This window comes from Strigops habroptila, chromosome 4, assembly GCF_004027225.2.
Source record: "Strigops habroptila isolate Jane chromosome 4, bStrHab1.2.pri, whole genome shotgun sequence".
NCBI lineage: Eukaryota > Metazoa > Chordata > Aves > Psittaciformes > Psittacidae > Strigops > Strigops habroptila.
The window spans coordinates 54,893,102-54,917,148 of NC_046358.1; the positions used below are offsets into that span (position 1 = coordinate 54,893,102).

Consider the following 24,047-nt stretch of genomic DNA (forward strand, 5'->3'; position numbering starts at 1 on the left):
GTGCTGTGGAAGAAGCCGGCTCCCTTTAGTGTGTTCTGTACGGTCCGGCTGAGTGGCACCCACTGCCTGCTCGGATTCAGATTTGGGACTAACAGTGGCTTCTTTAGGGATTGCTGGCAGGAAAGCCCAGTGAGTCGATGCTTCCAAACTGCAAAATGGGCGTGACGCTGTATTTTAAGCAAAAAGAGTTCAGTTGTTTGTTGTTGGTTTTTTTTCCAGTTTCCATGTTGGATCGTCCTATTTTAATTAGGAACACACTGAAAAGGATAAACCAGTTTTTGGGGTGGACTTTCATAGGGGCTTGATCACGTGCTCAATGCACTGTGTAAAAACCCAAACCAAAACAAAAAAACCCCAAACAAGCAAAACCACAAAATCCAAAAGCCTAACGTTAACACCTTGTATTTATTAATAAATTGCTGTTTTGAACAGGCTTTAAAACGGGCTGTGGATTTAGTTTTAAGCATTAGAGCCTATTATTACTTTCCCCTTTTATATTTTTCCCTATTATTTTGCTATTTGTTTCCCTATTATTTTGCTATTCATTTCCCCCACTATTATTTTTAATTTCACCCTATTAGTTTAGCTATTTTCCCCGCATTTACCTGTATTTATTTATCCATCCCCGTGTGGGTGCCTGTTCCCACCCTCCTCCCTCCCCGCGCGCGGGAAAAACCCGCCTTGCCGCGCCGCTGACGTGGCCGTGACGTCCCACCCTCCTTCCCGCCCTCGTGGCGGTCCGACGCGCCCGCACGGCACCTCCAGAGGTGGCCCCGCCCCTTTCGCGGTGTCGTGCGGGCTAGAGGCGTGTCCCGCTGGGGCCGCCGTACTATCGATGTGGCCTCGGAAGGAGCGGCTCCACGTCAGCCATCGCCGGAGCGGGAGCGCCGCGGGCACAGCTCCGCACCGGGCCCGACTCGACTGGGCCGGGCCGCCACGCCTCCGGGTAGGGAGCCCTGCGGCTGGGGAGCAGCGGGTTTGTGGGGTGCATGGTGATGGTGGTGGTGGTGGGGAGGCCATGGCGGTGCCACCGCCCCGTTGCGGCCCGCAGGCCCGAGGCCTCGCGGCCCCGCCGGCGTCTTCCTGGTGGTTCCCTGAGGGGAGCCCCCAGCGCCACGGGCGGGGGGGCATGGGGCTGCGGTGAGGCGGTGGTGTGGGCCCGTGAATTCCGTCAGGGGAATGGCAGGCAAACGGTAGCGTCAAATGGTTTAGCTCGTAGCTAAAAACGCTAGGCGTTTAGAGCTAAAAGTATTCGCCCGGAAAACTAAGAGAGAAATCTCCCCGAACCGGCTATAAATTTACTTGAGATTTTGTTTATTAGAAAATAATAAACGTTAATGTATCGTAGGTGGTGCATCAGTGAAATGCTGCTTTCTCAGGGGCTTGGCTTGTAAGGTGTCCCCATTCATAAGGCTCCCCATGGGTGCAGCTGGAGAGCAGGCGAGGCTTTTTGTCTTCCCGTGTTGTACAAACTGTGTAACTTTCAATTTCCTTCCACAAATACCCAGAAGTTTTGTTGGTGGAGGAGCAGCACGTACTTCTGTGTCTGTGGGGATTCTCTGTAAGAGTAAACCGTGGTTTCAGGGCTTGGTGCCTTGCAAGGAGGAAGACTCGGTGGTGGTTCTCCCAGCTCAGCATTTGTGGGGAGTTGTTTTTCACTGCTGCTTTTCAGAGCCTAAAGCACCCTCCACGTTCTCATGCTTCAGAGACCTGTTTGGCTGTGATTTTGGAGAGGATTTCTGCAGCTGGGATCTTTATATGAGTAAAAATACCTGGTCTACTTTTTGCAGTGATCTGCTTTATGTTCTGTGTGAGTCATCGCTAGAGATGAAGGTGCCAGCTGCAGGGCTTTGGGGCAGGAGCTGTGGGTAACAGTATGGGAAAAGCATGCAAAAAGCTGCTGCTGAGGCAAAAAAGCTCTCGTCTTTCTAAAAATGAGCAGGAGTCCTTTCTGTAGATACTAGTAAGCAATAGGTTGAAGGATCTAATCCTTAAAAATACAGCATTCATAAAAGAGGTGTTGTGTTTAGGTTGTGGGTTGTTTTTCTTTTTTAATCGTATTGCAGGTATTTGTTGGGGTAGTTGTGATACTGTTTTAGTCGTGTGGTGTTCCTGTGCAGAAAGAGGCTGTAGTCCAAGTTAGCACAACTTGCCTGCTCTGTGTTCAGCCTGAGGTTCTCTAGGTGCCCGCTGGATGAGAAAAGGACCCTGGACCCAGTACCAGGTTGTGTAGTGTCTCAAGCATTCATTCAAATGCTGCAACTCCATGTCCCACCTTCCCTCTCCTTCCCCAGAGCTATTTGTGGGGCAGTGCTTTTAGCCAGGCTGGGAATGGGTGTTTGTTGGTCTGTTGGATTTTGTTTTTCTTAGTGCTTCAAAAATAAGGTAGGAGCGGATAGTTTACAGTGTTTGTATCTCAAAAGACATCTGCACAGGTAAAAGAAGTGATTTGGGGCGGAAGCCGTTTTCCCCAGACAATAACTTCTTAAACTGGCATGTTAGTGAAAGCTTGATGTCAGGGAGGGAGGTATGGCTCTGCTCAGGACCGTTGAACTTAGCAGAAAAGTGATCTGCAGTGAAAGCATAGCCTTGAGTTGGAGAGTTGTGGAGTTCAGCGTTTTTGTCTTTACATAAATCACAGCCTTTGTGGGGATCATTTTGTTCAGTTCTGTTGGCTCTGTTGTTAGTTAGTGATATTAATTATATAAACCATGTGTGCTTTTACACAATAGGACAAGAGGTAACGGCCTCAAGCTGCGCCAGGGGAGGTTTAGACTGGATATTAGGAGAAATTTCTTCACCAAGAGGGTGCTCAGGCATTGGAACAGGCTGTCCAGGGCAGTGGTGGAATCACTGTGCCTAGAAGTGTTCAAATATAGTGTAGATGAGGTCCTTGGTGATATGGTTTAGTGGTGACCTTGGCAGTCACGGGGTTAAGGTTGGGCTTGATGATCTTAATGGACTTTTCCAACCTCACTGATTCTATGATTCTATGAATAATTGGCTGATGTCTAGTATCATAATTTAAAGTAAAAAGGCATCTTTCTTGTTTTAATGATTTGTTAAACTCATTCTAAGACTCACAGAAAATTAACAGCAATAGCGTAACTTTTCTGTAAGTTTTTTGACACATCTTCTGTAGAAAACACAAATTTGCACATGTAATAAGAAGTATCAGTTTTCTTTATTGTGCTTGGCAGTGTGGTATCGTAACGTTAATTGAGCAAACTCAAACTTGAGCATTTTACGTTGCTTAATAAATGGAATAAAAAGATTGATTTGATTCTTGATGTCTATTATATATGGAAGAAACAAACATGAGAATGAGGATTGAGCGTAATTGCTGATTCTGTTACCTGAACCATCAGCCACATAGCAGCTTTGATAGGTCTGTAACCTCTCATACTTTGTCACCATAAAAATACTTCCTGTGCTCAGAGGTGTCTAGCGGAGCAGTTTGGACAGTAGAGTTGAGCTGGTCTGGTGATCCTTGGCACGTAGAAGGGCAGTGCTGCTTCCCTCTCCACAGTGTTGACTTTTCTTCCGTCCTTGGTTTTTGCTCTGTTGGATCTTGTGCTCATCTTCAAAGCTTCCTTTATAAACTGATTCAATTTGTTAAACAAGCAAAGTATTCCTTTTTTGGGGGGAGGGAGCGGGAGAGTGTCTTTTTCTGTATTTTTTAGCTGATTTTGCAGCTTTGCCAGCTCTCCTGGAGGGGCACAGGCTACAAGGAAGGTAGTGGGAGTATGTAGCCAGAATCAAGGGGAGAGTAGATGAGGGAAAAACTGCTGCATCTGTTCAGCTGCAATCAGCTACACTTCTGTTATCTCTGACTGCGCCCTAAGCATTGGAAAGATTTCTTTCACTACCCTTTTCTTTTAGGAAATGTTACGCTCTTCATTTTTTGGTACTAACAAGAAGATTTTTGTGTAACAGAAAATTGAGAAGGCTTTTGAATGTGGCTTCTTGAGAAACCCAGCAGTTTCTTCAAGTCATTAAGTCAGTTGCAAAAACATTTTTGTGTTGTTTGTTAATACAATCTGTTAACTTTGGGATGGCTTTGTTTGCTTCTTTTTTAGGTTGTCTGATATTTGTGTCAAAATAATTCTTCCATTGAGAAAACTTCTGTAACCAAGAACCATGACTGCTGCAGAGAATGTGTGTTACACGTTAATCAACGTTCCCATGGATTCAGAGCCACCTTCTGAAATCAGCTTAAAGAATGACCTAGGCAAGTAATGGACAAAGATTTGAAGGATACTCCTCCTTACCTGAATTATTCTCGCATTCTCTCATTGTGCCTTTCCTAGAATATTGTTTAAATTTTATAAATTCAGACAAGTCAATTTCATGTTTATTTTGTTCTGTTTGATTTTTGAAATGTATACATTCCTCTGTTTGTGTTTTGAGAAACTTCGTGTTATTCATCTTATGTGCTTTAGTTTTGTGGTTTTGTTTGTTTTTCCCTCAGTCGGTGCAAACATTTGAAATCTTTTTCTGTCTTTCTGTTTGAAATAATACCTATTTGGGCTAAGGCAGATTTAAGTGATATAATGATAAGCAACAAGTTGGCTTATCACTTGTTCAATGCACAGCTGTATTTTGCTGGCAGAAGTGTCAGTGTTGGTATTTAGTATACATATGACATCAGAGGACATTGTAGTATCTGGTATAAAAGGCTGTTTAAATTTACGCATCAAAACAGCCATGAAATTTGTTGAACTTGGAAAATTCCAATATGTGGATCTTAGAATGGACTCCATGCTCATTCTTTAAATATCTCTTGCTTCCTCTTTATCGTTTTAATAGAGGTGAGGGTGTGAAAACCCCCCTTGAGAGCAGGTTTGTCTTTTTTGACACTGAAGATCAGTATTCCTGTTAAACTGTGACATGTTAGCTTTCCTGATTTCATTTCTTCCTCCTCTAGAAAAAGGAGATGTCAAGTTGAAGACGGAGGCCTTAAAGAAAGTAATCATTATGATTTTGAATGGTGAAAAACTCCCTGGGCTTCTGATGACCATCATACGTTTTGTACTGCCTCTCCAAGATCATACCATCAAAAAACTGCTGCTTGTCTTTTGGGAGATAGTGCCAAAGACCACTCCAGATGGCAGGCTTTTGCAGGAAATGATCCTTGTGTGTGATGCATACAGAAAGGTAGCACATTGTTTATTTCATTGTGTACGTTCCTATACTGGATCTTTATGGAAACTATATAATTTTGTGTTATTTAAGAAATATAAAAATGGTTTATGCTCAGCATTTCCTTCCTAATCGTTATGTCTCAGTGGATAATTGTAGACAACCAGCACACCTACTATCAAGGATTTTTCATGTGTTCTTTTACTATTACAAAAACAAAACAAAAATTATAACAAAAATTTAGTGCTTTTCATTTCCAAGTCAGTGAACCGCAAAGATGAGGGGTAACCTAATTACCATCTTCATAGTAACTTGGGACAAGCCGTGGGTCATAAAAGGACACTTTTTGGAATAAGTTCATCACTCCTTCACAAAGAAAAAGTCCTTCAGCTTCTTTTGGAATGGGTCAGAAGCAGATGAACTAATATACCTTAGAGGTTAGTATCCAGTGTGCAGGAATGCCTGCAGGGTGAGCTTTCACAGCCTTAGTAATCAGGGAAAATACATAGAATGCAGGAAAAATCCCACAGTCTTTGTAATTTTTACTACACAAAAATGCGTGGTTTTACATATTGTGGGGCAGCAGTGTTTTGAGAAGGTGTTTCATGAGAAGACAGACAGAAAGGTGTCATTGTGGATGTTGGTAACTTGTACTATGGGCAGGCTGAGTGTGGGGAAGACTAGCAAGTGCATTCATCTGAGCGTAACCATTTGACTGAAGAGTCTGGCATTTCAAATATGTTTCCTGTTGATTTTAGGATCTTCAGCACCCAAATGAATTTATCCGAGGCTCTACTCTCCGTTTCCTTTGTAAGCTGAAAGAAGCAGAACTATTGGAGCCTTTGATGCCCGCCATTCGTGCGTGTCTAGAACACCGCCACAGCTACGTGCGCAGAAATGCAGTTCTTGCTATTTACACAATTTATAGGTAAATGCCAGAAACTCTGTGAAGTCGTGGGTGCAGAAGATCAAGTCTAGTTTTAGTGACCTGGATAGTTTTTGAGATCTCATGAACATTTATCAGTCACTGGTGTGGTGGTTGGTGTTTTGATGGGGTTTTTTTTTTGTTTGTTTGTTTGATTGGGGTTTTTTTTCAGTTTGTTTGCTTTTTCTTCTCTGTCCAGTGGACTTACTTGGAAAAGCAAAGTAGCTTTCTCAAGTATGACCAAGGTCCTTATATTGCAGGTTAATTTGTATGGGAAAATGGCTTTCTTAATGATCTAAACATTATTAATAGGATCCATTATCCACAACCATTAATATAGAAGAATCCTTGCAGGAATATGCATATATAAATTTACTTGAAGTGAGACATTCTTCATGTGCTGCAGTTACATACTAAGCATTATTACAGTTGTTACCTGAGCAGTAAGACTGAGTATTACTATTAAACGGAAATCACTGATGGGGTGATGTCTTAGTTGTCATGATAACAAACAATGTTTGTAAAGCTCCTTGAGTCTGTTCACAGTTTCACATAGCTACGCAAAAGCTATGTATCACTGTTTCACGCTTCTTGAATTTTTGTAAATGCTTGTCTTTAGGATATGCCCTTAAGCCTGGGGTTCTACTCCCTGCCAGTAATCCTTTTAGTTCTGATTTTTTTTTTTTTCTTTAAGAAATTTTGAACATCTTATACCAGATGCTCCTGAATTGATTCATGATTTCTTGGTGAATGAGAAAGATGCAAGCTGCAAAAGAAATGCATTTATGATGCTAATTCATGCAGATCAGGTAGGAATACTCATCCTCAAACTCATTTTGTTTAAATACTTCAAAATGTGCTAGGTAACCAGCCCATAGTTTGTTGGTAGTATAAACTATTTATATTCATAAAAAGCCAACTATGGTACTGTTAACCTATTTGTGGAATATTTGGTGACTGAAAAAGTTAAAGTAGGTCTCTGTGCTGCCTTAATTTTAAAGGAGAATTACTGTATTGGGCGAACACATATGTTGGTGCTGACAACTGCAATTAGTTTCGCCAAGTGAGCTGAACCAGATTGAGAAGTGCTCCATTACCTACTGTTTTATGGCTTTTGTAGTCACATGAGAAAGAAACGGCAATTCCTGTTTAGTGTTCTGGGTTATTTGCTCTGGGTTAATTGCATACAAGCAATTGCCTTGTATGCCCAATTACTGTTAGTTTCGTCTCTCTTTTTGCCACCTATAGACAGAATGAATTAATTTGCTTTTCAGGTTTACAGTGTTTTTGTAAATTGCTTTAAATTTCAACTTGAAGGAGTGAATATATGTTGGTTTGTATTTTGATTTTTAAAACATGTTTCGATTAAAAATATAGCTCTGTGAGCAAACTCAGAATAGTTTAGAATCATTTGTCTTTTATTTGTATAGGATCGAGCCCTGGATTATTTGAGTACCTGTATCGACCAAGTCCAGACATTTGGTGACATACTGCAGTTGGTTATTGTTGAACTAATTTATAAGGTAAAAGGGAAATGTTGTGGCATGTTTAAAATAAATGTGCCTGTTAGATTGTTAGACTGCTTTTTAAAAGGGATAGGACATTGCTGGAAGAGGCATTATGGCTAGATTTAGTCCATGTCAGGAGTATGTCATTGTTTAGTAGAGCTAAGTAAGTTTTGTCTTTTCAAACAATAAACTGCTCAAGTGTGCACAGTATAGAGCAATATGCCTCACCTGCTTTGCTCTCATGTTGGCTGTGTATTATCAGACTGTTCTTCATGGACATGAGCAGGGCATCTGTTATAGAAGCTACTGGAGGCTATGCCTTTCCTTTTGGTCTGAGATTTTAAGACCTTGTAGCATTGCGTAGAATTGTCAATAATAGCTTTTTAATAGCTTTTGTAATTATATTTTTACAACTTCCTATCCCCAGAAAAGGTTGTCACATTTTGCTTAATTTTCTCCTTGTTGTAAGATAATGGAGCAGTTAAGCTGCACAGTTGCTATTTTCTTTCTTCCTTATGTGCTAACTATGTGGTGGTGTTCTCAATCTAGGTCTGTCATGCGAATCCATCAGAGAGAGCTCGGTTTATTCGCTGCATCTACAACTTGCTGCAGTCATCGAGTCCTGCAGTGAAGTATGAAGCTGCAGGTACTCTTGTTACGCTCTCCAGTGCACCAACAGCAATCAAGGTATGAAAGTGATGTTTTCAGATCTTTCAGTAGCTTTTAGTGCACTGGAATGAATACTGTATGCTATATGTTGATACTTTGAAAGAGTGAATGCTTTAGTAATACGGGTCTTGAACACTTCACATGTGAAACACTATGTTAAGATATCTCTTAAAATTGGTCATAAAAGAAGACTGAGACTATTTTGCAGAGCTGCAGCTAGTGTCACTTTGGTAAGGGACAAGCTTGAATACTGTGCATTCCAGCTCGAATATTGTACAAGAGGTGGTACCAACCTGCAGTCTTCTTGGCATATTTAGCAAGGCAGACTGAAGCTGAAGACTTGCTGAGATTGAATGGCTTTCTTTACTCATAAATGTTACTCTTTCCAGAGCAGGGTGGAAGCACAAAGCAGTAAAGATTTGTATTGGTTGCTGATTGACCTTGCATTCCTAGATCTATGTTGGTACAGCTGATTATTTGAGACCATGCAGAAATTTTGAACTTGTATGAAAATTTCAAAAATAAAACATGAAAGTCTAAAAATTAGACTTTTTTTTTTTTTCCCCTCCTTACTTCTAGAGTGAAAGCATTGTAAATAGTATTTTCAAAAGACCAGGAAGATTATTAATTCCAACATTCTCGCTTTAGCATAGTCATTTTTATTGAGCAGGAATATTATATAGAAGCTGTCATTAAACCGATGTCTAGATAGGCTAAAACTGGCAACTATTTTATATTGGTTTTCATGGCCTGCTATGTACTTAAGAGATGACCCAAAGCATGCCAGGAAATTTCTCTCTTTATTACTTTCTTTGAAATTGAAACCAAGTCTGTGTATTGTAAGCTGATGCCATTGTGAGCCTTCCTGTGTAATTTTTGTAGTGTGGTGGTGGAATTGATATTTGCAGTGGACCAGAAAGTTTTGAAGTCTGTTCGAAAGTTCATTTCTCTGCCAACTCTTCAAGTAGTTGCTTTAATAGCGATGTAGAAGAAGGTGTCTTTTTCCTGAATTTCTCGGAAATTTGCTAGTTTCTCTTCTTGATAACTTAAAAAATGTTTTGATCCTTTTAATTTTAGGCAGCTGCCCAGTGCTACATAGATTTGATTATTAAAGAAAGTGATAATAATGTGAAACTAATTGTTTTGGATCGGTTGATTGAATTAAAGGAGCATCCCTCACATGAACGAGTGTTACAGGTATGTGAGCTGTGTCTTTTCCTCCAAGCTTGTTGAATGCTTTGCTTTCCTAAATGAAAATTGGGTGTTGTGGTGTATGGAAAAATGTACTTCTGAAGTTTAAATCTTCTGTTGATACGTTTTTGATAAAAACATACTGGATGGAATTTTATGTCGATGACTTGATGCCTTTATTGTCCCTGCCTGTAACAACAATGGCAAATGCTGCCTTGATTGTGAGCCTTAATGATGTAGGTTGCATGGTAAGACTTGTGTGTAACTGTAGAATGTGTTAAATAAATGCTGTGAAGTTCCTAATGCCTAGGATATCTTGCTTGTTTGTCAGTAGGTAATGTATTATGTATCCAGAAAGGCTTTGAAAATCACTGAGGACTGAAAATTAGAATTGTATGAAGGAAGTAATTAAAAGTATCAAAGTAGTTACTATTTTGTTACTGTTTCAGGATCTAGTTATGGACATCCTCAGAGTGTTGAGTACCCCAGATCTAGAGGTGCGCAAAAAAACCCTTCAACTGGCTCTGGACCTTGTCTCTTCAAGAAATGTGGAGGAGGTAAAATATGTGTTGCTTCTGTTTCATTATACTGGATTTTTAGTCTTTGGAAATATATGGGGCTGTCTTTAATTTTATTTGATCTTTTCTGCAGCTTGTGATTGTTCTGAAGAAGGAAGTGATTAAAACTAATAATGTGACAGAGCATGAAGATACAGACAAGTACAGGCAGCTGCTTGTTCGTACACTGCATTCCTGTAGCGTTCGATTTCCAGATATGGCTGCAAATGTTATTCCAGTGGTATGTAAATGTTTAATTATATTGTCATTAAATTGATCTAGCTATACCCAAAACCTGGGGAATAATTGAAGCTGAGGTGTTTCTAATAGTGGCCTCACACAAAGCAATGCTGTTTTTAATGCATAAAGAAATACAGGACTTTTAATGCTGTAGTTTTGTCTTCTGAGACTTTATTTTGAAATATTTTTGAAGAACATGAGCTGAAGAGTACCTTTACTTAAAAGAGCAATAATTCATATAATTAGAAAAACAATTTGGGGATTATGGTAATTGGAAGTTGTTTGGAATGTACTTAAGGATGTTTGACTTCAGCTTTGTTTAATGGGAGATATACAGTTTTAATTTTCTGAATGTAGAAGGAAAATACTATTGTATAAACTTAGCTGTGCTGTTGTTTGTGCTCATGTTCACTCTTTTTGTGCTAGCTGATGGAGTTCCTTAGTGATAACAGTGAAGCAGCAGCTGCTGATGTCTTGGAGTTTGTGCGGGAAGCGATCCAGCGATTTGATAACCTCAGACCTCTTATTGTTGAGAAGATGCTTGAAGTCTTTCATGCTATTAAATCTGTCAAGTGAGTCCAAAATATGTATCAAACAGACATCGGAGCACCCTGTAGCTCACTTACATTGAATGTATATTGTCATTAAATATGTACCAAAATCCTTGCAACCCCTGCACAAAGAAGAATAACTGAAGCTGAGATATTTTGGGGGTAGATGATTTCTAGGTACAGCTTCCTTCTTGCCTGCTTGTATGAAAGATATATTGGGTGTTTATTGCATTGAATGCAAAAAATAAGTTCAAAAATTATTTTTTTTTTAATATTTTTTTTTTAATCTTATGATGCGATCGATGTTTGTATTTCTACTTGCTAGAAGACAGTAGTGTTGATGAAGGCCAACTTTCAAGTAATGCATGTGTTGAAACAGAGTTACTAAGGGATTAGTACAGCAGGAAATTGCACTTGTAGGCAATTGGAAATACCTCCTGTACATCTGTTAGAAAATCTAATTTAATGTAGACTGGGCTTTGCAATCTGCAAAACAAGTTTGGTACCTTTCAGGACTCTCAAAACTTGGTTTTCTGATGGATCTGTAAAGGTTAAGTCGTATGAGAACTTCTCTATATCAAGACACCACTCTGCCATTCTTCCAATACACAGGAAATTCTGAATCCTGTCTCGATTGTCATCTCATTAAGTGGGGAGGGAAAAATGTGAAGCTTTGCTAATTTTTCCCCTGATCTTCATTCATGTTCTTGTTTTTCATTTTTTCCTGTATGAAGGGAAAAATAGTTTGTCTCTCCAAGTTAACTGGAGAACTTGGATCTGACTTGATTCACACACATTGATTGACTCTGTGTTCAGTAGTTATTTCATTAACGCAGATGGGAATAAATTTGTAGCAGAGAATTTATGTCACTTGGTACGCTTGTTCGTTATTACTCAGTTCACTAAGGCTGAAAGTATGATTGCTTTTGATCAAACTTGCTTTCTGTCAATCATGTCCTTTTGAATTTATCAGGACTGGCCTTTACCACCTGACCAGAAACCACTTCCCTTGATGGTAGTTCGAGTATATCATGAAAACATGACTTATGTTACTGTTCTTGTCATAGGATTTATCGAGGAGCTCTGTGGATCCTTGGAGAATATTGCAGCACAAAGGAAGATATACAAAGTGTAATGACAGAAGTTCGCAGATCACTTGGAGAGGTGTGTTTACTTTGTTAGGCTAACTTAGTGTTTTTTCTTAGGATTACTCAGTGCGTTTTCTAAGAAAAATGTATTTTTAAGAACTCAAGATGCAACAGGGTTTTGAGCGCTTGTGATAGGTAAAGGCATGTGCATAAGAAATCTAACGTAAAAACTAATTAAGGCTTTGCATTCATTATTAATTTTGTTAAGTAGCATACCTGTAGCTAGCATATACTGGGAGATGAGAAACTCCTTGTTTCAGAAAATTTTGGCAGCTTTAAGGTACAACTCAATTGTACGCACTGACAAAGGAAGAGTGCTTTAAATCTGGGTTGTTCTGAGATCCAAAATGGGAACTTCATTGCATGGGTAGGAGCCTTCTGTGTATATTTCAACATCTGCCTTTCTCCTCAAATTCTCTCAAGATTATTGAACTGTAACTGACCTTTTATGTATAAAAACCTTAACAATGCAGATAATTTTTATTAAAACCTTCTCTAGAACAAAAATATTTTTATATTAATTGTAACAACTGTTTCTTTTTCGTTTCTAGATCCCAATTGTAGAATCTGAAATCAAGAAAGAAACTGGTGAGCTAAAACCTGAAGAAGAGGTGTCTGTGGGTCCAGCCCAAAAACTGGTGACGGAGATGGGCACTTACGCAACACAGAGTGCTCTCAGTAGTTCTCGACCTGCCAAAAAGGAAGAAGACAGGTATGGTATTTAAGATTTCAGAGTTGATTCTTTATAGTTTATGTTTAAAGCCCATCACAATTTTAATTGAACACAAAGATGTTGCCTTTAGATTAGAACTTTTTTTTTTTCCTTAAAATCACCTTACACTATAAAATACTTGATATAGCTTATTTTATTGGTAGCTAGAACAATTGGTCTGTTTCCTTAATTACTGCAAATGGGCTACTTCGTCTTGACTAGTCATTATGATCTCAGAGCTACAGTGAAATTATTCTACATTACACTTTTCACCGCTATTCTGTGTGTAAATGGCTATGTGAATTGTGAATATCTCTGTATCTGGAAAATTCCTTCTTGGGGGGGGGGGGGCGGAAATCTGAGACTTTTCAAACTTGTTCTGTTTATAAAATATGGATGTTAAGTAGGCTAAAGAGTGTCATCCAGACCTAGTTTTATGGTTATCGTTTGTCTTTTCAGACCTCCATTACGAGGATTCCTGCTCGATGGTGATTTCTTTGTTGCAGCTTCTCTTGCTACAACTTTAACTAAGATTGCTTTACGATATGTATCGCTAGTTCAGGAAAAGAAGAAACAAAATGTAAGTCGTCACTTAAGTTGCAAACGAGCGGGTTGTTGCCTCTTTTCTTTTAAACAGATGCAAAATGGGTGAAGTCCAAAGTGAAATGCCAGTTACGTGATTGGAAAATGATGAAAATTTGGGTCACAAACAGGACCTACTGCTTTCCAGCCACTCTATTTAGACAGTCTACAAATCATGCTTGGTTTCTAGATAGCAAGTAGTAAAAAAAAATAAAAGTAATCTGTTAGTACATTTAATGATTAATGTGCACCTTTCTGTAAATAAGTCAGAAATAAACATTTCTATAAAGCTATATAAAATGCAATAAACTCCTTCCATTCTCTTCCCTTTGTCCTTCTTCTCAGTCCTTTATTGCTGAAGCTATGCTGCTGATGGCCACTATTCTCCATTTGGGAAAGTCTTCTCTTCCCAAGAAGCCAATTACAGATGATGATGTGGATCGTATTTCCCTGTGTCTGAAAGTTTTGTCGGAATGTTCTCCTCTCATGAATGATATTTTCAACAAAGAATGCAGGCAGTCCCTCTCTCATATGCTGTCAGCCAAGCTAGAAGAGGAGAAACTTTCTCAGAAGGTGAGCTACTATAAGTGTGTAACCAGAAACACTTTTTATGTTTTTTGTATGGGTGTTAACATCCAAGCTGGTCCCAGAAATGTCACCATTTGACATTATTTGACTCTGTTTCTGTGTTAAGGAATTGAATTAATAGTCAACTCTTGAATATCTCCCTGCAGAAAGAATCTGAGAAGAGGAATGTGACAGTTCAGCCAGATGATCCCATTTCCTTCATGCAGCTTACTGCTAAAAATGAAATGAGCTCAAAGGAAGACCAGTTTCAGCTTAGCCTTCTTGCAGCAATGGGAAACACACAGAGGAAAGAGGCCGCTGATCCTCTTGCATCCAAACTTAATAAGGTGATGTAGAAGTCAGTGTTTTAATTATATACTTCTTATATACTTGTGCTGCTTATGCACAGGATCAGCTTTGGGAATCACAGGCTGGAACTAACAAACCAGGCTATGCTAGTTGACTCGAAAAGTATTTCCTGGTTAGGATGAGGAAAAAGAGAAAAGCCCTTCAGCTTAAAGTTGTTACCTTCTTCCCATGGGAGAGGAAGAATAAAGAGAAGACTTGGAGAGTGCTGAGCTTGTGGGATGTGGAGAAGAAATTAAGATTGTTTGCTGAAGAGTCCAGTAAAGTTCACAGGGAAGAGAGCAGGGATATCACAAGTGATTAACACCTGCCTTTCTTTGACTGCTGTATCCTACTGCAAGTGCAGTGCATCCTTGTCTCAATTTTATATGTTTTTTTTTTGCTGCTGGTTACCAGGGCTTGCAGAGAAGGTCCAAAGAAGAGAAATTTTTTGATTCATTGGCTGAAAGTTAACTCGAAAGAGTTAAACCCCCAGACTTTTATTCTTTCAAAGTCTGGATTAATTCTTTTTACTGTTTAAAGTTACCTGTTTATTTTAAGTCATCGTTTCTTTATCCTGCTGATCTTTTTAAGAATAAATGGCATTACAGTCCATGTTTTAGGAACTTACGTGTATTCAGTTCAGAATACATGTCATCTGGAAAGACTTTGTAGTGTGTATGCAAAAGGACATGTGAAGGAAGGAAGCAGTTAAAATTTATTTGTATGAATAATATGGACAGTGACTGTGTGTTTACCTATAAATTTGTGAAATACATTTATTTTGGAAGGGTTATGCATGAACTTTAGATTTCCTAAATATCACAACTACTTTAAATACTATTTTCTAGACAATACTTGTGATGGTTGTTTTCAGTGTTTTTTCTAATTTTATTTCTATTTTCCTTTTTCCTTACTAGTAAGTTGGTTCTGTGAAATTAAAAGCTCTGTGCACACCTGCTTGATTTGGAGGCTCACATTAAAAAGTAATGGATTTAATTGCACTTTATTTTTTTGTCATTGTTTGAAGCGATTCCATGTTTTGAACTGGTTTAAGAGAAGAAAAGTACCATAAACTCTTTTTCTCTCACAGGTTACTCAACTGACAGGTTTCTCGGATCCTGTCTATGCAGAAGCATATGTCCACGTCAATCAGTATGACATTGTGCTGGATGTGCTTGTGGTCAACCAGACCAGTGACACTCTGCAGAACTGCACACTAGAACTAGCCACGCTAGGTAAGGAGTGCTGTTGGAAACAGAGCAGCCTTTGAGCAGCAGTGAGCTGCTGGGCATTTGCACTCAGTTGTAAGGAGTGTCTGAAATAAATAATTACAAATATATGCCAGTTAGTGGCCGTTTTGAAAGGATGTTTTTGAACGCCTTTAATAAATTTTATTTCCAGTGCCAGTGGACTTGTTTTCCAATACTGTCTGATGATATAAACCGTAGTCAGATTTTGTGGGTTTTTTTTGTTCCACACACCTCCACACCCCCCCAGAAAAACAGCATTCCTCTTCCCCTTTTCCTTTTTTCCTGAAATATGGGCAGGGGCTTTTTTTAATATACTTATTCTCTATTGTGTTGTTAGCATTGAGCAAGAGGGTAAAATCCAAACTGGTATGGAGCAAATGTCAGGCAACAGAAAGCCATCTGCCCTAAGGTGATTCTTGCACTCAGCCTTAAGTACTTAAATACTTCATTTACACAGTTGAAACCGTTCCATGTACCAACAGCTACAGCAGAGGCTTGCTTGAACAATATTGAGGCTTCACTAACTTCTTTTAGGGAAGGGACTGGAGCAGATAATTCAAGAACAGTAAGGAGTTTGTATTAGTTGGCCTCTGTCTTGGCAGTTGAGTTGAAATACGCTTGCAACATGCTAGGAGAGCACATGTTAAATGCTTTTAGTTGATGTAAGTATGACTGGAGTGGCGTAACCTTCCTCCTAATCTTCTGTAAATCATTTGATCAAACTAGTAATGGAGATAAATAAAAATTAATATATTACTTAAGAGGTTGAATTTTTCTATTTATCAGCTCAGTAAAGTGGAATTCTGTATTTCCCAGTTGGTGTCTTCAGATATATTGCAAAAACTGACTGGATGCATCACTCCTGTGTGTAGAGCTGATGCTGTTCATGCTGTGTTCTCAAATTGCACAGCTTGATAGAACTAAGGAGTCTTTTACAATTGCTTGCTAAAGGATTAGGGAAAATAAATCTCTTGCTGTTTCCTGAGAGCAATTATATTCCAAATTAAGGTGATATTTGACCTGTTTATAAATAGCTTAGTGCATGTAACACTGGACGTTGAACTTTGGTTTTGAGACACTTGACTACAGGACTAGTAACTATGATGATGTCAGTGATTAAAACACAAGGTAGAATTAACCATTTCCTGATTGTTAGCCCCAATCTGAAGCCCATTTAAGTCAGTATTTGCATTTGTTTTGAGTGGGTGTTGGGTTTGTTTTCAGTTGTGCTTTATTTTAACTGAAATTTTTAATGTAAATGATTTTTGTCTTGCAGGTAGCAAACTGTAACAAACAACTAACCAACCGAAAAAAAAAATTCCAAATCAACTAATACCTTTATGGTGGTGTTTAGTGCAAGTCTGTAGACATTAGAACTTAATGGCAAGAAAATAAAAAAATGTCATTCCAAAAGCTGAACTCATTGTGAACTGTTAATTCTGTTAACTGTTAATGTGCCCTGATCCCGATCTCCCAATTTCTTTTCTTTTCACAGGTGACTTGAAACTTGTGGAAAAACCATCTCCTCTGACACTTGCTCCACATGATTTTGCAAACATTAAAGCTAATGTCAAAGTGGCTTCAACAGAAAATGGAATAATTTTTGGTAATGTTGGTAAGTAAACAATTCATTTTGCAAAATTAACATTAATGCATAGCATTTCGTAACTGAACCAAAAAATAATCAACACACTTCATGCTGGGAGAGGAAATTAAGTGGCCTACAATGAATGAATCTTTTGTGCCTTTTTTTTTTTTTTTTTTTAATTTTTAATTATATTGCTTCTACTTAAAAACATAGTAGAACATGCTGCCTTTAGAATGATTGTCAGTATGATACTTGAACCCAAGTCTCCAAATTGGAAATATGCTAGGCAGCCTTGCCTGAAAGGCCAATACAGTTAACTCAAAGTTCTGTAGCAACTGGGTGAAGTACTTGTAGAGGACATAGGTCAGCAATGAGATTGAGCAAGTGTTGACTATACTTAACTGGGAGGTGGTAGCTGAGCACTCTTATTAAGTGCAAATTCACTTTTTTAAGCATTGAGGTGGTTTGTGTTTTATATTGCAGTGTATGATGTCTCTGGAGCAGCCAGCGACAGGAACTGTGTGGTTCTCAGTGATATTCACATTGACATCATGGATTACATCCAGCCTGCTTCTTGTACGGATGCGGAATTCAGACAAATGTGGGCTGAATTTGAGTGGGAAAATAAAGTTAGTTTTATGTTTTGTATGTTGTTTGGGTTTGTTGTTGATGAGGTATAATTCTGTTTCTTGTTCTACATCAGCTCATTATATCAGCATTATCTCTTGGGATACAAACTTCTTTCAACATCCACATTGGATGTTAGCCTCAAGTAACTTATTCTCTTATTGCTATCTTATCTGTTTCACAAGCATAATGATGCAATAACTAGTTTTTTGGGTTTCTTTTACTAAAGAGGTATGTTCATTGAGCCTTACCTCTTTTATGGACGGTGTCCAAATTGCCTGGTGATTACTGTGTATTTTGGCTCAAAGGTGAGGTAGCAGTATGTGTAAGTTTGTGCTGAGACTGCAGAATTACTCATACTGCTGAGCTTCTCCAGTTCTGAATTACATTGTGGTTTTTGTTTCATTACTTTGCAAGATAGCTGTAGCACACAGTTACAGATACTATGTAAGATCAACAAAATAGTGGGTATGCTTAATATTAGGGGGTGGTCAAATTGTTAGTTACAGACCTGTTAAAAAAGGGCTTAAGGGAGATAGCGTCATACAACAGAGCAACATAATTTACAACTAGAGTAGAAACATTAAAACAGAATGGGATATATATTACGCAAACTGTAGCCTTGTTTGCCGCAAGTATTTAGGTGTATTCACTTAAGACTAGATTTAAATGTCTCAGAGGAAACTTGTGAACAATAAGTTTTAATACGTGGTATGTAAAGCCTTAGCAATTTGTAAACTACTCCTAAAAGATGTCTTAAAAAGCAATTAAAACAAGACCAGAAAATTGAATATGGGGAAGCTAAGCCAGACCAGAGAGCTTTGTTGCTAGAAGAGAAAGATGAAAGTAGTTTCTATCATTGGTTAAAAGCAAGCTTTTGGACTAGATAACTGCTTTTTCGTGTTCTGGCAATGTGTAAACTGTACTCGGATAAGTCCACTATTTACTGTAGGGAGACTACATGTTCATCAGAGTATCGTATTCACCTTATACATCTTAGAAACCATGGTAATAATATGAAATTCTCAGTCTTTAACAAGTCGATGGCAGGTGTGAAGACTTCATATGATGCCGTCACATAATGGGAAGTGCAGCTAGCTTACTGACTGTGATGTTCCTCAAGGAGAAATGTAGTGATAGTCTCCTTTATAGAGCCCTGAGGAAGAGATGGTTTCAGAAATGCCTGAGTAATTGCTGTTTTTTCTCTTCTTAAAGGTTACAGTGAATACAAATATTATTGATCTAAATGAATACTTACAACACATACTGAAATCAACCAATATGAAATGCTTGACTCCAGAGAAGGTGAGCTATTTCCTTGTAGACTTTTTAAACAACCTTTTTAGTTTGTATGCTTTATTGTTTAATTTGTTTATCATTTGTTAGGAATATTATTAGAGATGCTTGCTTGCAATGTGAAATAGTACATATACTTCAGATTTTTTAAATTAGTGGTCTGAAATGAGTAAAAGCAAATTAATGTCATCAGAAGTCTGTGTTGCTTAATCACTAGCTATTTCTTGCCCAGTTAGAAAATGCCTGGTTTAATTCATAGTATCTAAGCTGTAGTATAGATTTGATGGGACCATCTGTTTTTATAAAGGTTTTTTCAGTAGCTCCAAGTTCCTTCGTCTGTCAAAATTTACCTGTCTTTTGCCACGTTAGCCTTTTTGTTGTAAAGCAAAAAATACATACAATAGCTATTTGCTGTTAAGATAGAATATGTATAACATCTATTAGTTAATATATGTAAAGTAGCCAAAATAGGTGTAGAGCTATTAGTACTATTTAGCTGCTTTACCATTTTACTCTTAGTTAAATCAGACCATAAAATTCCATCCTACCTTAGCCTGATGAATACTGTAGATTGCATATCTTCCCATATTAATTTCATAGAAAGGCCACCACTGTTTCCCATTGGATGATTCTTAGTATTTCACAAGATGTTGCATGTGAAGAAAGAAGTTTAAACATTATATACTGATACCTCCCTAGCTAACCTAGGATGAATTAAAATGCATTTAAAGGATTTTGGCCTTTCTAAAGAGTTCGAATGTACTTTCCATAGGCGCTTTCTGGTTATTGTGGCTTCATGGCGGCCAACCTTTATGCACGTTCCATATTTGGAGAAGATGCACTTGCAAATGTCAGCATTGAAAAGCCAATTCATCTTGGACCAGAAGCGCCTGTCACTGGTCACATACGAATCCGTGCAAAGAGTCAGGTAATATGGCTCATATTTACAGCACTGTTTTGCATTGTAATTTTTAAGAAATGTACTAAGCACTCTAAAAACTTGTAAATTTCTGAGTAGAATCACAGAATGGTTTGGGTTGGAAGAGACCTTAAAGACCATCTAGTTCCAACCCCCATGCCATGGCCAGGGACACCTTCCACTAAACCAGGTTGCTCCAAGCCCCATCCAGCCTGGCCTTGAACACTGCCAGGGGTGGGGCAGCCACAACTTCTCTGGACAACCTGTTCCAGTGCCTCACCACCCTCACAGTAAAGCACTTCTTCCTAATACCTAATCTAAATCTAACCCTTTTTTGTTTAAAGCCATTACCGCTTGTATAGCACTGCATGCCCTTGTAAAAAGTCCCTCTCCAGATTTCCTGTAGGCCCCCTTTAGGTACTGGAAGGATATACGTTAGTTTCTGGTACTAGGTAAATGGGAAAATTTTTGGGGAAGATGAATATAGGAACTTTAGCCTTCATTTTGAAACTATCTGACACAAATTTTGTGAGGAAAGAATGTCTTTCTAATTAGGTGTAATCATACCCTAAACACATATAATAGATTTGTTTTTGTTGTTTTTTTTTTTCATCTCCCAGAGCATAATCAGAAAATAGGCCTTTGGGCCAAGATTTCCTTATTTTATCTACAGTGCTGCAAGTGGGATGTTAGATTTTATTTGCTTTTAAATAAAGAGCAAATGCTCCTCAAGGTTCCATGATCCATTTCCTACTAAGTTACACATTTCAGTTTCACACAAGGAAATGGTATGCATGTAATTACTCTTCAGTGGTTATTTTGAAAACAACAAACACAAAGTTTGTCAGTAGGATTATTTTCTGTAGGTACATCTGTGAGTCTGCTTTGGATTTTAGAACTACTTCTTTCCAACTAAAAAAAAGTACAAGATTTGTATAACAAAAAACCCCAGTATCGATAAAAGTATTTTAAACAGCATACCTGGGAGTATTGACATTCAAAGAAACCATTTAGTTTATGTGATGTCATTGTAAAGATCTTAGAATTGTTTAAATTAATGTTTCCAATATGTTTACACTGTCATTTTTCCCTAAGACTGCATTCAATTACATATGCCAGCTTGGTTTCATCTTGAAATCGTTCTGCTTTTGATTACATGGTTTTATTAATGCAGTTTCTTTTGACATTTCTTCAGTTTCTATGCAATGTTAATATAGTTCTGTGATTAAATTATTTCTATAGCTATAGTGCATTGAATGCTAGTATCAGCACTGAGGCTTTCAACAGCGGAATTCCAGTAACTGGGCTGACAATTGTAATTTCTGCAGTGGCAATATAGTTTCAGTTGGGAGGTATTCTGTATATAGATCTTCCATTTTAATATAGATAAGATAAAGTTGCTTTGAACTATCTGTGTCATGAATGTCGTCTTTCTTTTTCTTACAGGGAATGGCCCTGAGTCTTGGTGATAAGATCAATCTGTCTCAGAAGAAAACAAGTTTATAAATTTTACCTTATGTCTTTTTGGGTCTTTTACAATTTAACCTTAGGTATGTGGCTTTTGGGATCCAGAACATCTTATATACTTCAGTGTTCTGTAACTGTAGAAGCCAGGCTTTTGAGCTGAAAGCATTCCAGCAGATAATTTATAGTTCTCCATGATTGATACTGAGCAAAATTTTAAATCTCAAGGTTTTTTTCTTTGTCCTGGAAGTCATGTTTTTTTGTCTCTAATATATACTGATGCTTACAGTACAATAAACAAATTATGCCAGTAGTGTTTTGTCTGTAAATTATCTAATATCTGTATTATTTGATCAGTATTGAGTATCTGGCCAGGGATATTTTGTTACTCTTAAGAACACGGGAGTGTGTAATAGCTTAAGTGTTTATAATAATGACTAGGCCTGAATTTGTGTGAACATGTGATTATGACACTTAAAATACTCTGGTATACCTCGGAGAATATATATTTGGCAACTAAATCAAAGGCTGTATGTTCTGTATGGTTTGTTTAGTAATGTAATCACTTCATTCAGACAAGCTTGTAATATCAGAAGAGATTGTCAAAATTCAGCTCTTTCCAGCAAGTAGTAGAACCTTAAGCCTTGTTTCTGAAATGCTTTCCTAACAATGTTGTTGTGAGTAACGTAACATTGCTGGTGGTATTCTTGTCTTGTAGTTAATACAGAAAAGATAGCCAAGGGCAATATTAAAACTGTAGCATCATAAGAAGTATTTTCAGTGAATGCAGCCATTAGCCACATGTAAGCTCAGGAAGGAAGGATTCGTACTGTTTATGGTCTTCCAGTGAATTGAACCAGGTGGAGGAATTCTGGAAAAGGAAGAATTGTGATCGAAGGTCAGGTCAGGATGTGGGAGTGAGTTAACACCATTTGGTTACTAAATGTTATGCAAATTAGCAGTAGATTAAAACATATAACCGTTAGATTGAAAATACTTGTAGCTGAATCTGTTAAGCATTAATTCTAAATTTGTTACATTTTTGCAAGCAATTAATTCTACAGAAGAATCTCCAGAGCCAATGATACTCTTCCAGTTGGCAGAAAGTCCTGCCGCTGAAGTTGAAGAGCTGTTTACTGCTCCAGTAGGACAGAAGAGAACCGAGTTGGTATCCTAAGTAGCTGATTCCCAAAACGTTTAAGGACTCAGTGATGAAAATACCTATTTTCCACTCTGAATAAGCACAGGCAGGAGAAGACATGTAAATTCTGAGATGGAAGAGTCTAGGCTGCTGTATTTTATCTGCTAAAGGACAGTCCTAGAAGAACAATGCAAAAGCTGGGCTAATAAGTGACATTCATGTAAATATTTCATTACCTGTTCCTTCCAATACTACTTTTTTGCCAGCTGGATTTTGTCTGTTCTTATAAGCATTAAGTTCACTTATCGTTCCAATTCTGTTCTTAAGGTTAGGTGCTAGAAGGCAATATGTTGTCCACAGTAAAAAAAAAAAATGGGGCAGATCTGTCAACAGCTAAAACTTTGCACAGATGCAGCTGTACAGTTCTGAATTTTTAGTACATAAAATCTTTAAATGAATAAAAGTCTGCTGGCAGTAGTTATTTTAAGCCATTAGCCAAGTGTGGGAGGAATTTTATTCTACAACCCCTTTAAGCCAAAGCAAGAGAAAAGAAAATCTTAAGATTCCAGTGAATGGTTTCATCTCTTCACAAAGGCATTGCTAACAAAGATTGAGTCATACCTGCATGTATACTGACTGGTGTGAATGAGATGGGTTTGCTGACTACAACCAAGGAAAGGATGTTTGTGGCGAAGGGGAATAACTTCCAGTATCTGTTATCTAAGCCCTGTTTCAGTCACAATCTGCTATCCTTGTTGAAGAACAGAAAAAGCATCTTGGCATGTGCAGATACCCACGTTTCATGTGACTCTAGTCAGCTGGGAGGGGTGCATAATTTAACTTTGTTTACGATGTCTTTTGCTATCAGAACTTTATGTGAAGGCATGAAAACACCTGTTCACCAGATGCTGCCATGACTTTAGGATTAATTTTCCACCTGTCATGCTTTTCAATAGCTCTTCTGCATAATTGGTCTTGTACAGACATTTTCAGTGATGGTGTGCATTTTCTCAGTAACAAAGATGCGTGTTTCATGTCCGTACTTCAGAGATAAAATTCTATCCTTTTATGTACATCCTGTTGTGTTTTTGCTAAACTTTTGCTTAGTAGCTCAGATAATTGACTGGCTTTGGTTCAGAACACCTCTTTGTAAAATAGCTTTGTGCCCTACAGAGAGACTGACGGAGATTTTTCTGTGTCTGCTTATGTGCACAGACAGGATTCTCAAGTTGTGTTGTTGGAGACTGGTGGCCCACTGGTCTTCAGCCACTCCTGTGCAGGCCTGTCACTGCTTTAAAAAAATCTCTGCTTGTGACAACTACCGCAGCCATTTACAGGGAAAGGCAATAGGAGGAAACTTGATGTATGATCGTCTTGGTTTCCATGAGGATTAGTGATTGTGAGCAAATAGGAGAGCTGAGAACCACAGATGCACTACTGCTCACTTTAATAATTGCTGTTTGGAGAATGGGAACTTTGAACTAATTGCTGTTTAAGTATTTGATCAACATTAATGGGGTGCAAAACATTTCCTAGATACTAGAGAACTGTTCTGGATATAAAGAAGAATATCTTACACAAACTATCCTACTTTAGGATCCACTTACAGCTTTTCTATTGCA

At 38.2% G+C, this 24,047-nt stretch overlaps 1 protein-coding gene across 1 annotated transcript; it reads left to right on the forward strand.

Moving 5' to 3' along the window:
• The first annotated feature begins 785 nt into the window (after window positions 1–785).
• On the forward strand, window positions 786–23,498 carry COPB1 (COPI coat complex subunit beta 1). Its single transcript, XM_030483357.1, has 22 exons — window positions 786–946; window positions 4,080–4,231; window positions 4,928–5,157; window positions 5,901–6,070; window positions 6,762–6,876; window positions 7,498–7,590; window positions 8,125–8,262; window positions 9,322–9,441; window positions 9,885–9,992; window positions 10,087–10,233; window positions 10,659–10,804; window positions 11,851–11,947; window positions 12,483–12,643; window positions 13,103–13,223; window positions 13,571–13,798; window positions 13,960–14,139; window positions 15,231–15,375; window positions 16,886–17,005; window positions 17,462–17,607; window positions 18,821–18,910; window positions 19,674–19,829; window positions 21,267–23,498. The coding sequence occupies exons 2-22, from the start codon at window positions 4,141–4,143 to the stop codon at window positions 21,324–21,326; spliced, it is 2,862 nt and encodes a 953-aa protein (XP_030339217.1). The 5' UTR covers window positions 786–946; window positions 4,080–4,140; the 3' UTR covers window positions 21,327–23,498.
• Window positions 23,499–24,047: the final 549 nt, after the last annotated feature.

What these genes read in the sequence shown, in the direction of transcription:
- COPB1 (XM_030483357.1), top strand. Translation starts at nt 4,141, where the DNA reads ATGACTGCTGCAGAGAATGTGTGTTACACGTTAATCAACGTTCCCATG. An exon ending in TTCGCAGATCACTTGGAGAG is followed by an intron (nt 11,948 to 12,482) that starts GTGTGTTTACTT and finishes TTTCGTTTCTAG; the next exon opens with ATCCCAATTGTAGAATCTGA. An exon ending in AATTTGAGTGGGAAAATAAA is followed by an intron (nt 17,608 to 18,820) that starts GTTAGTTTTATG and finishes CTCTTCTTAAAG; the next exon opens with GTTACAGTGAATACAAATAT.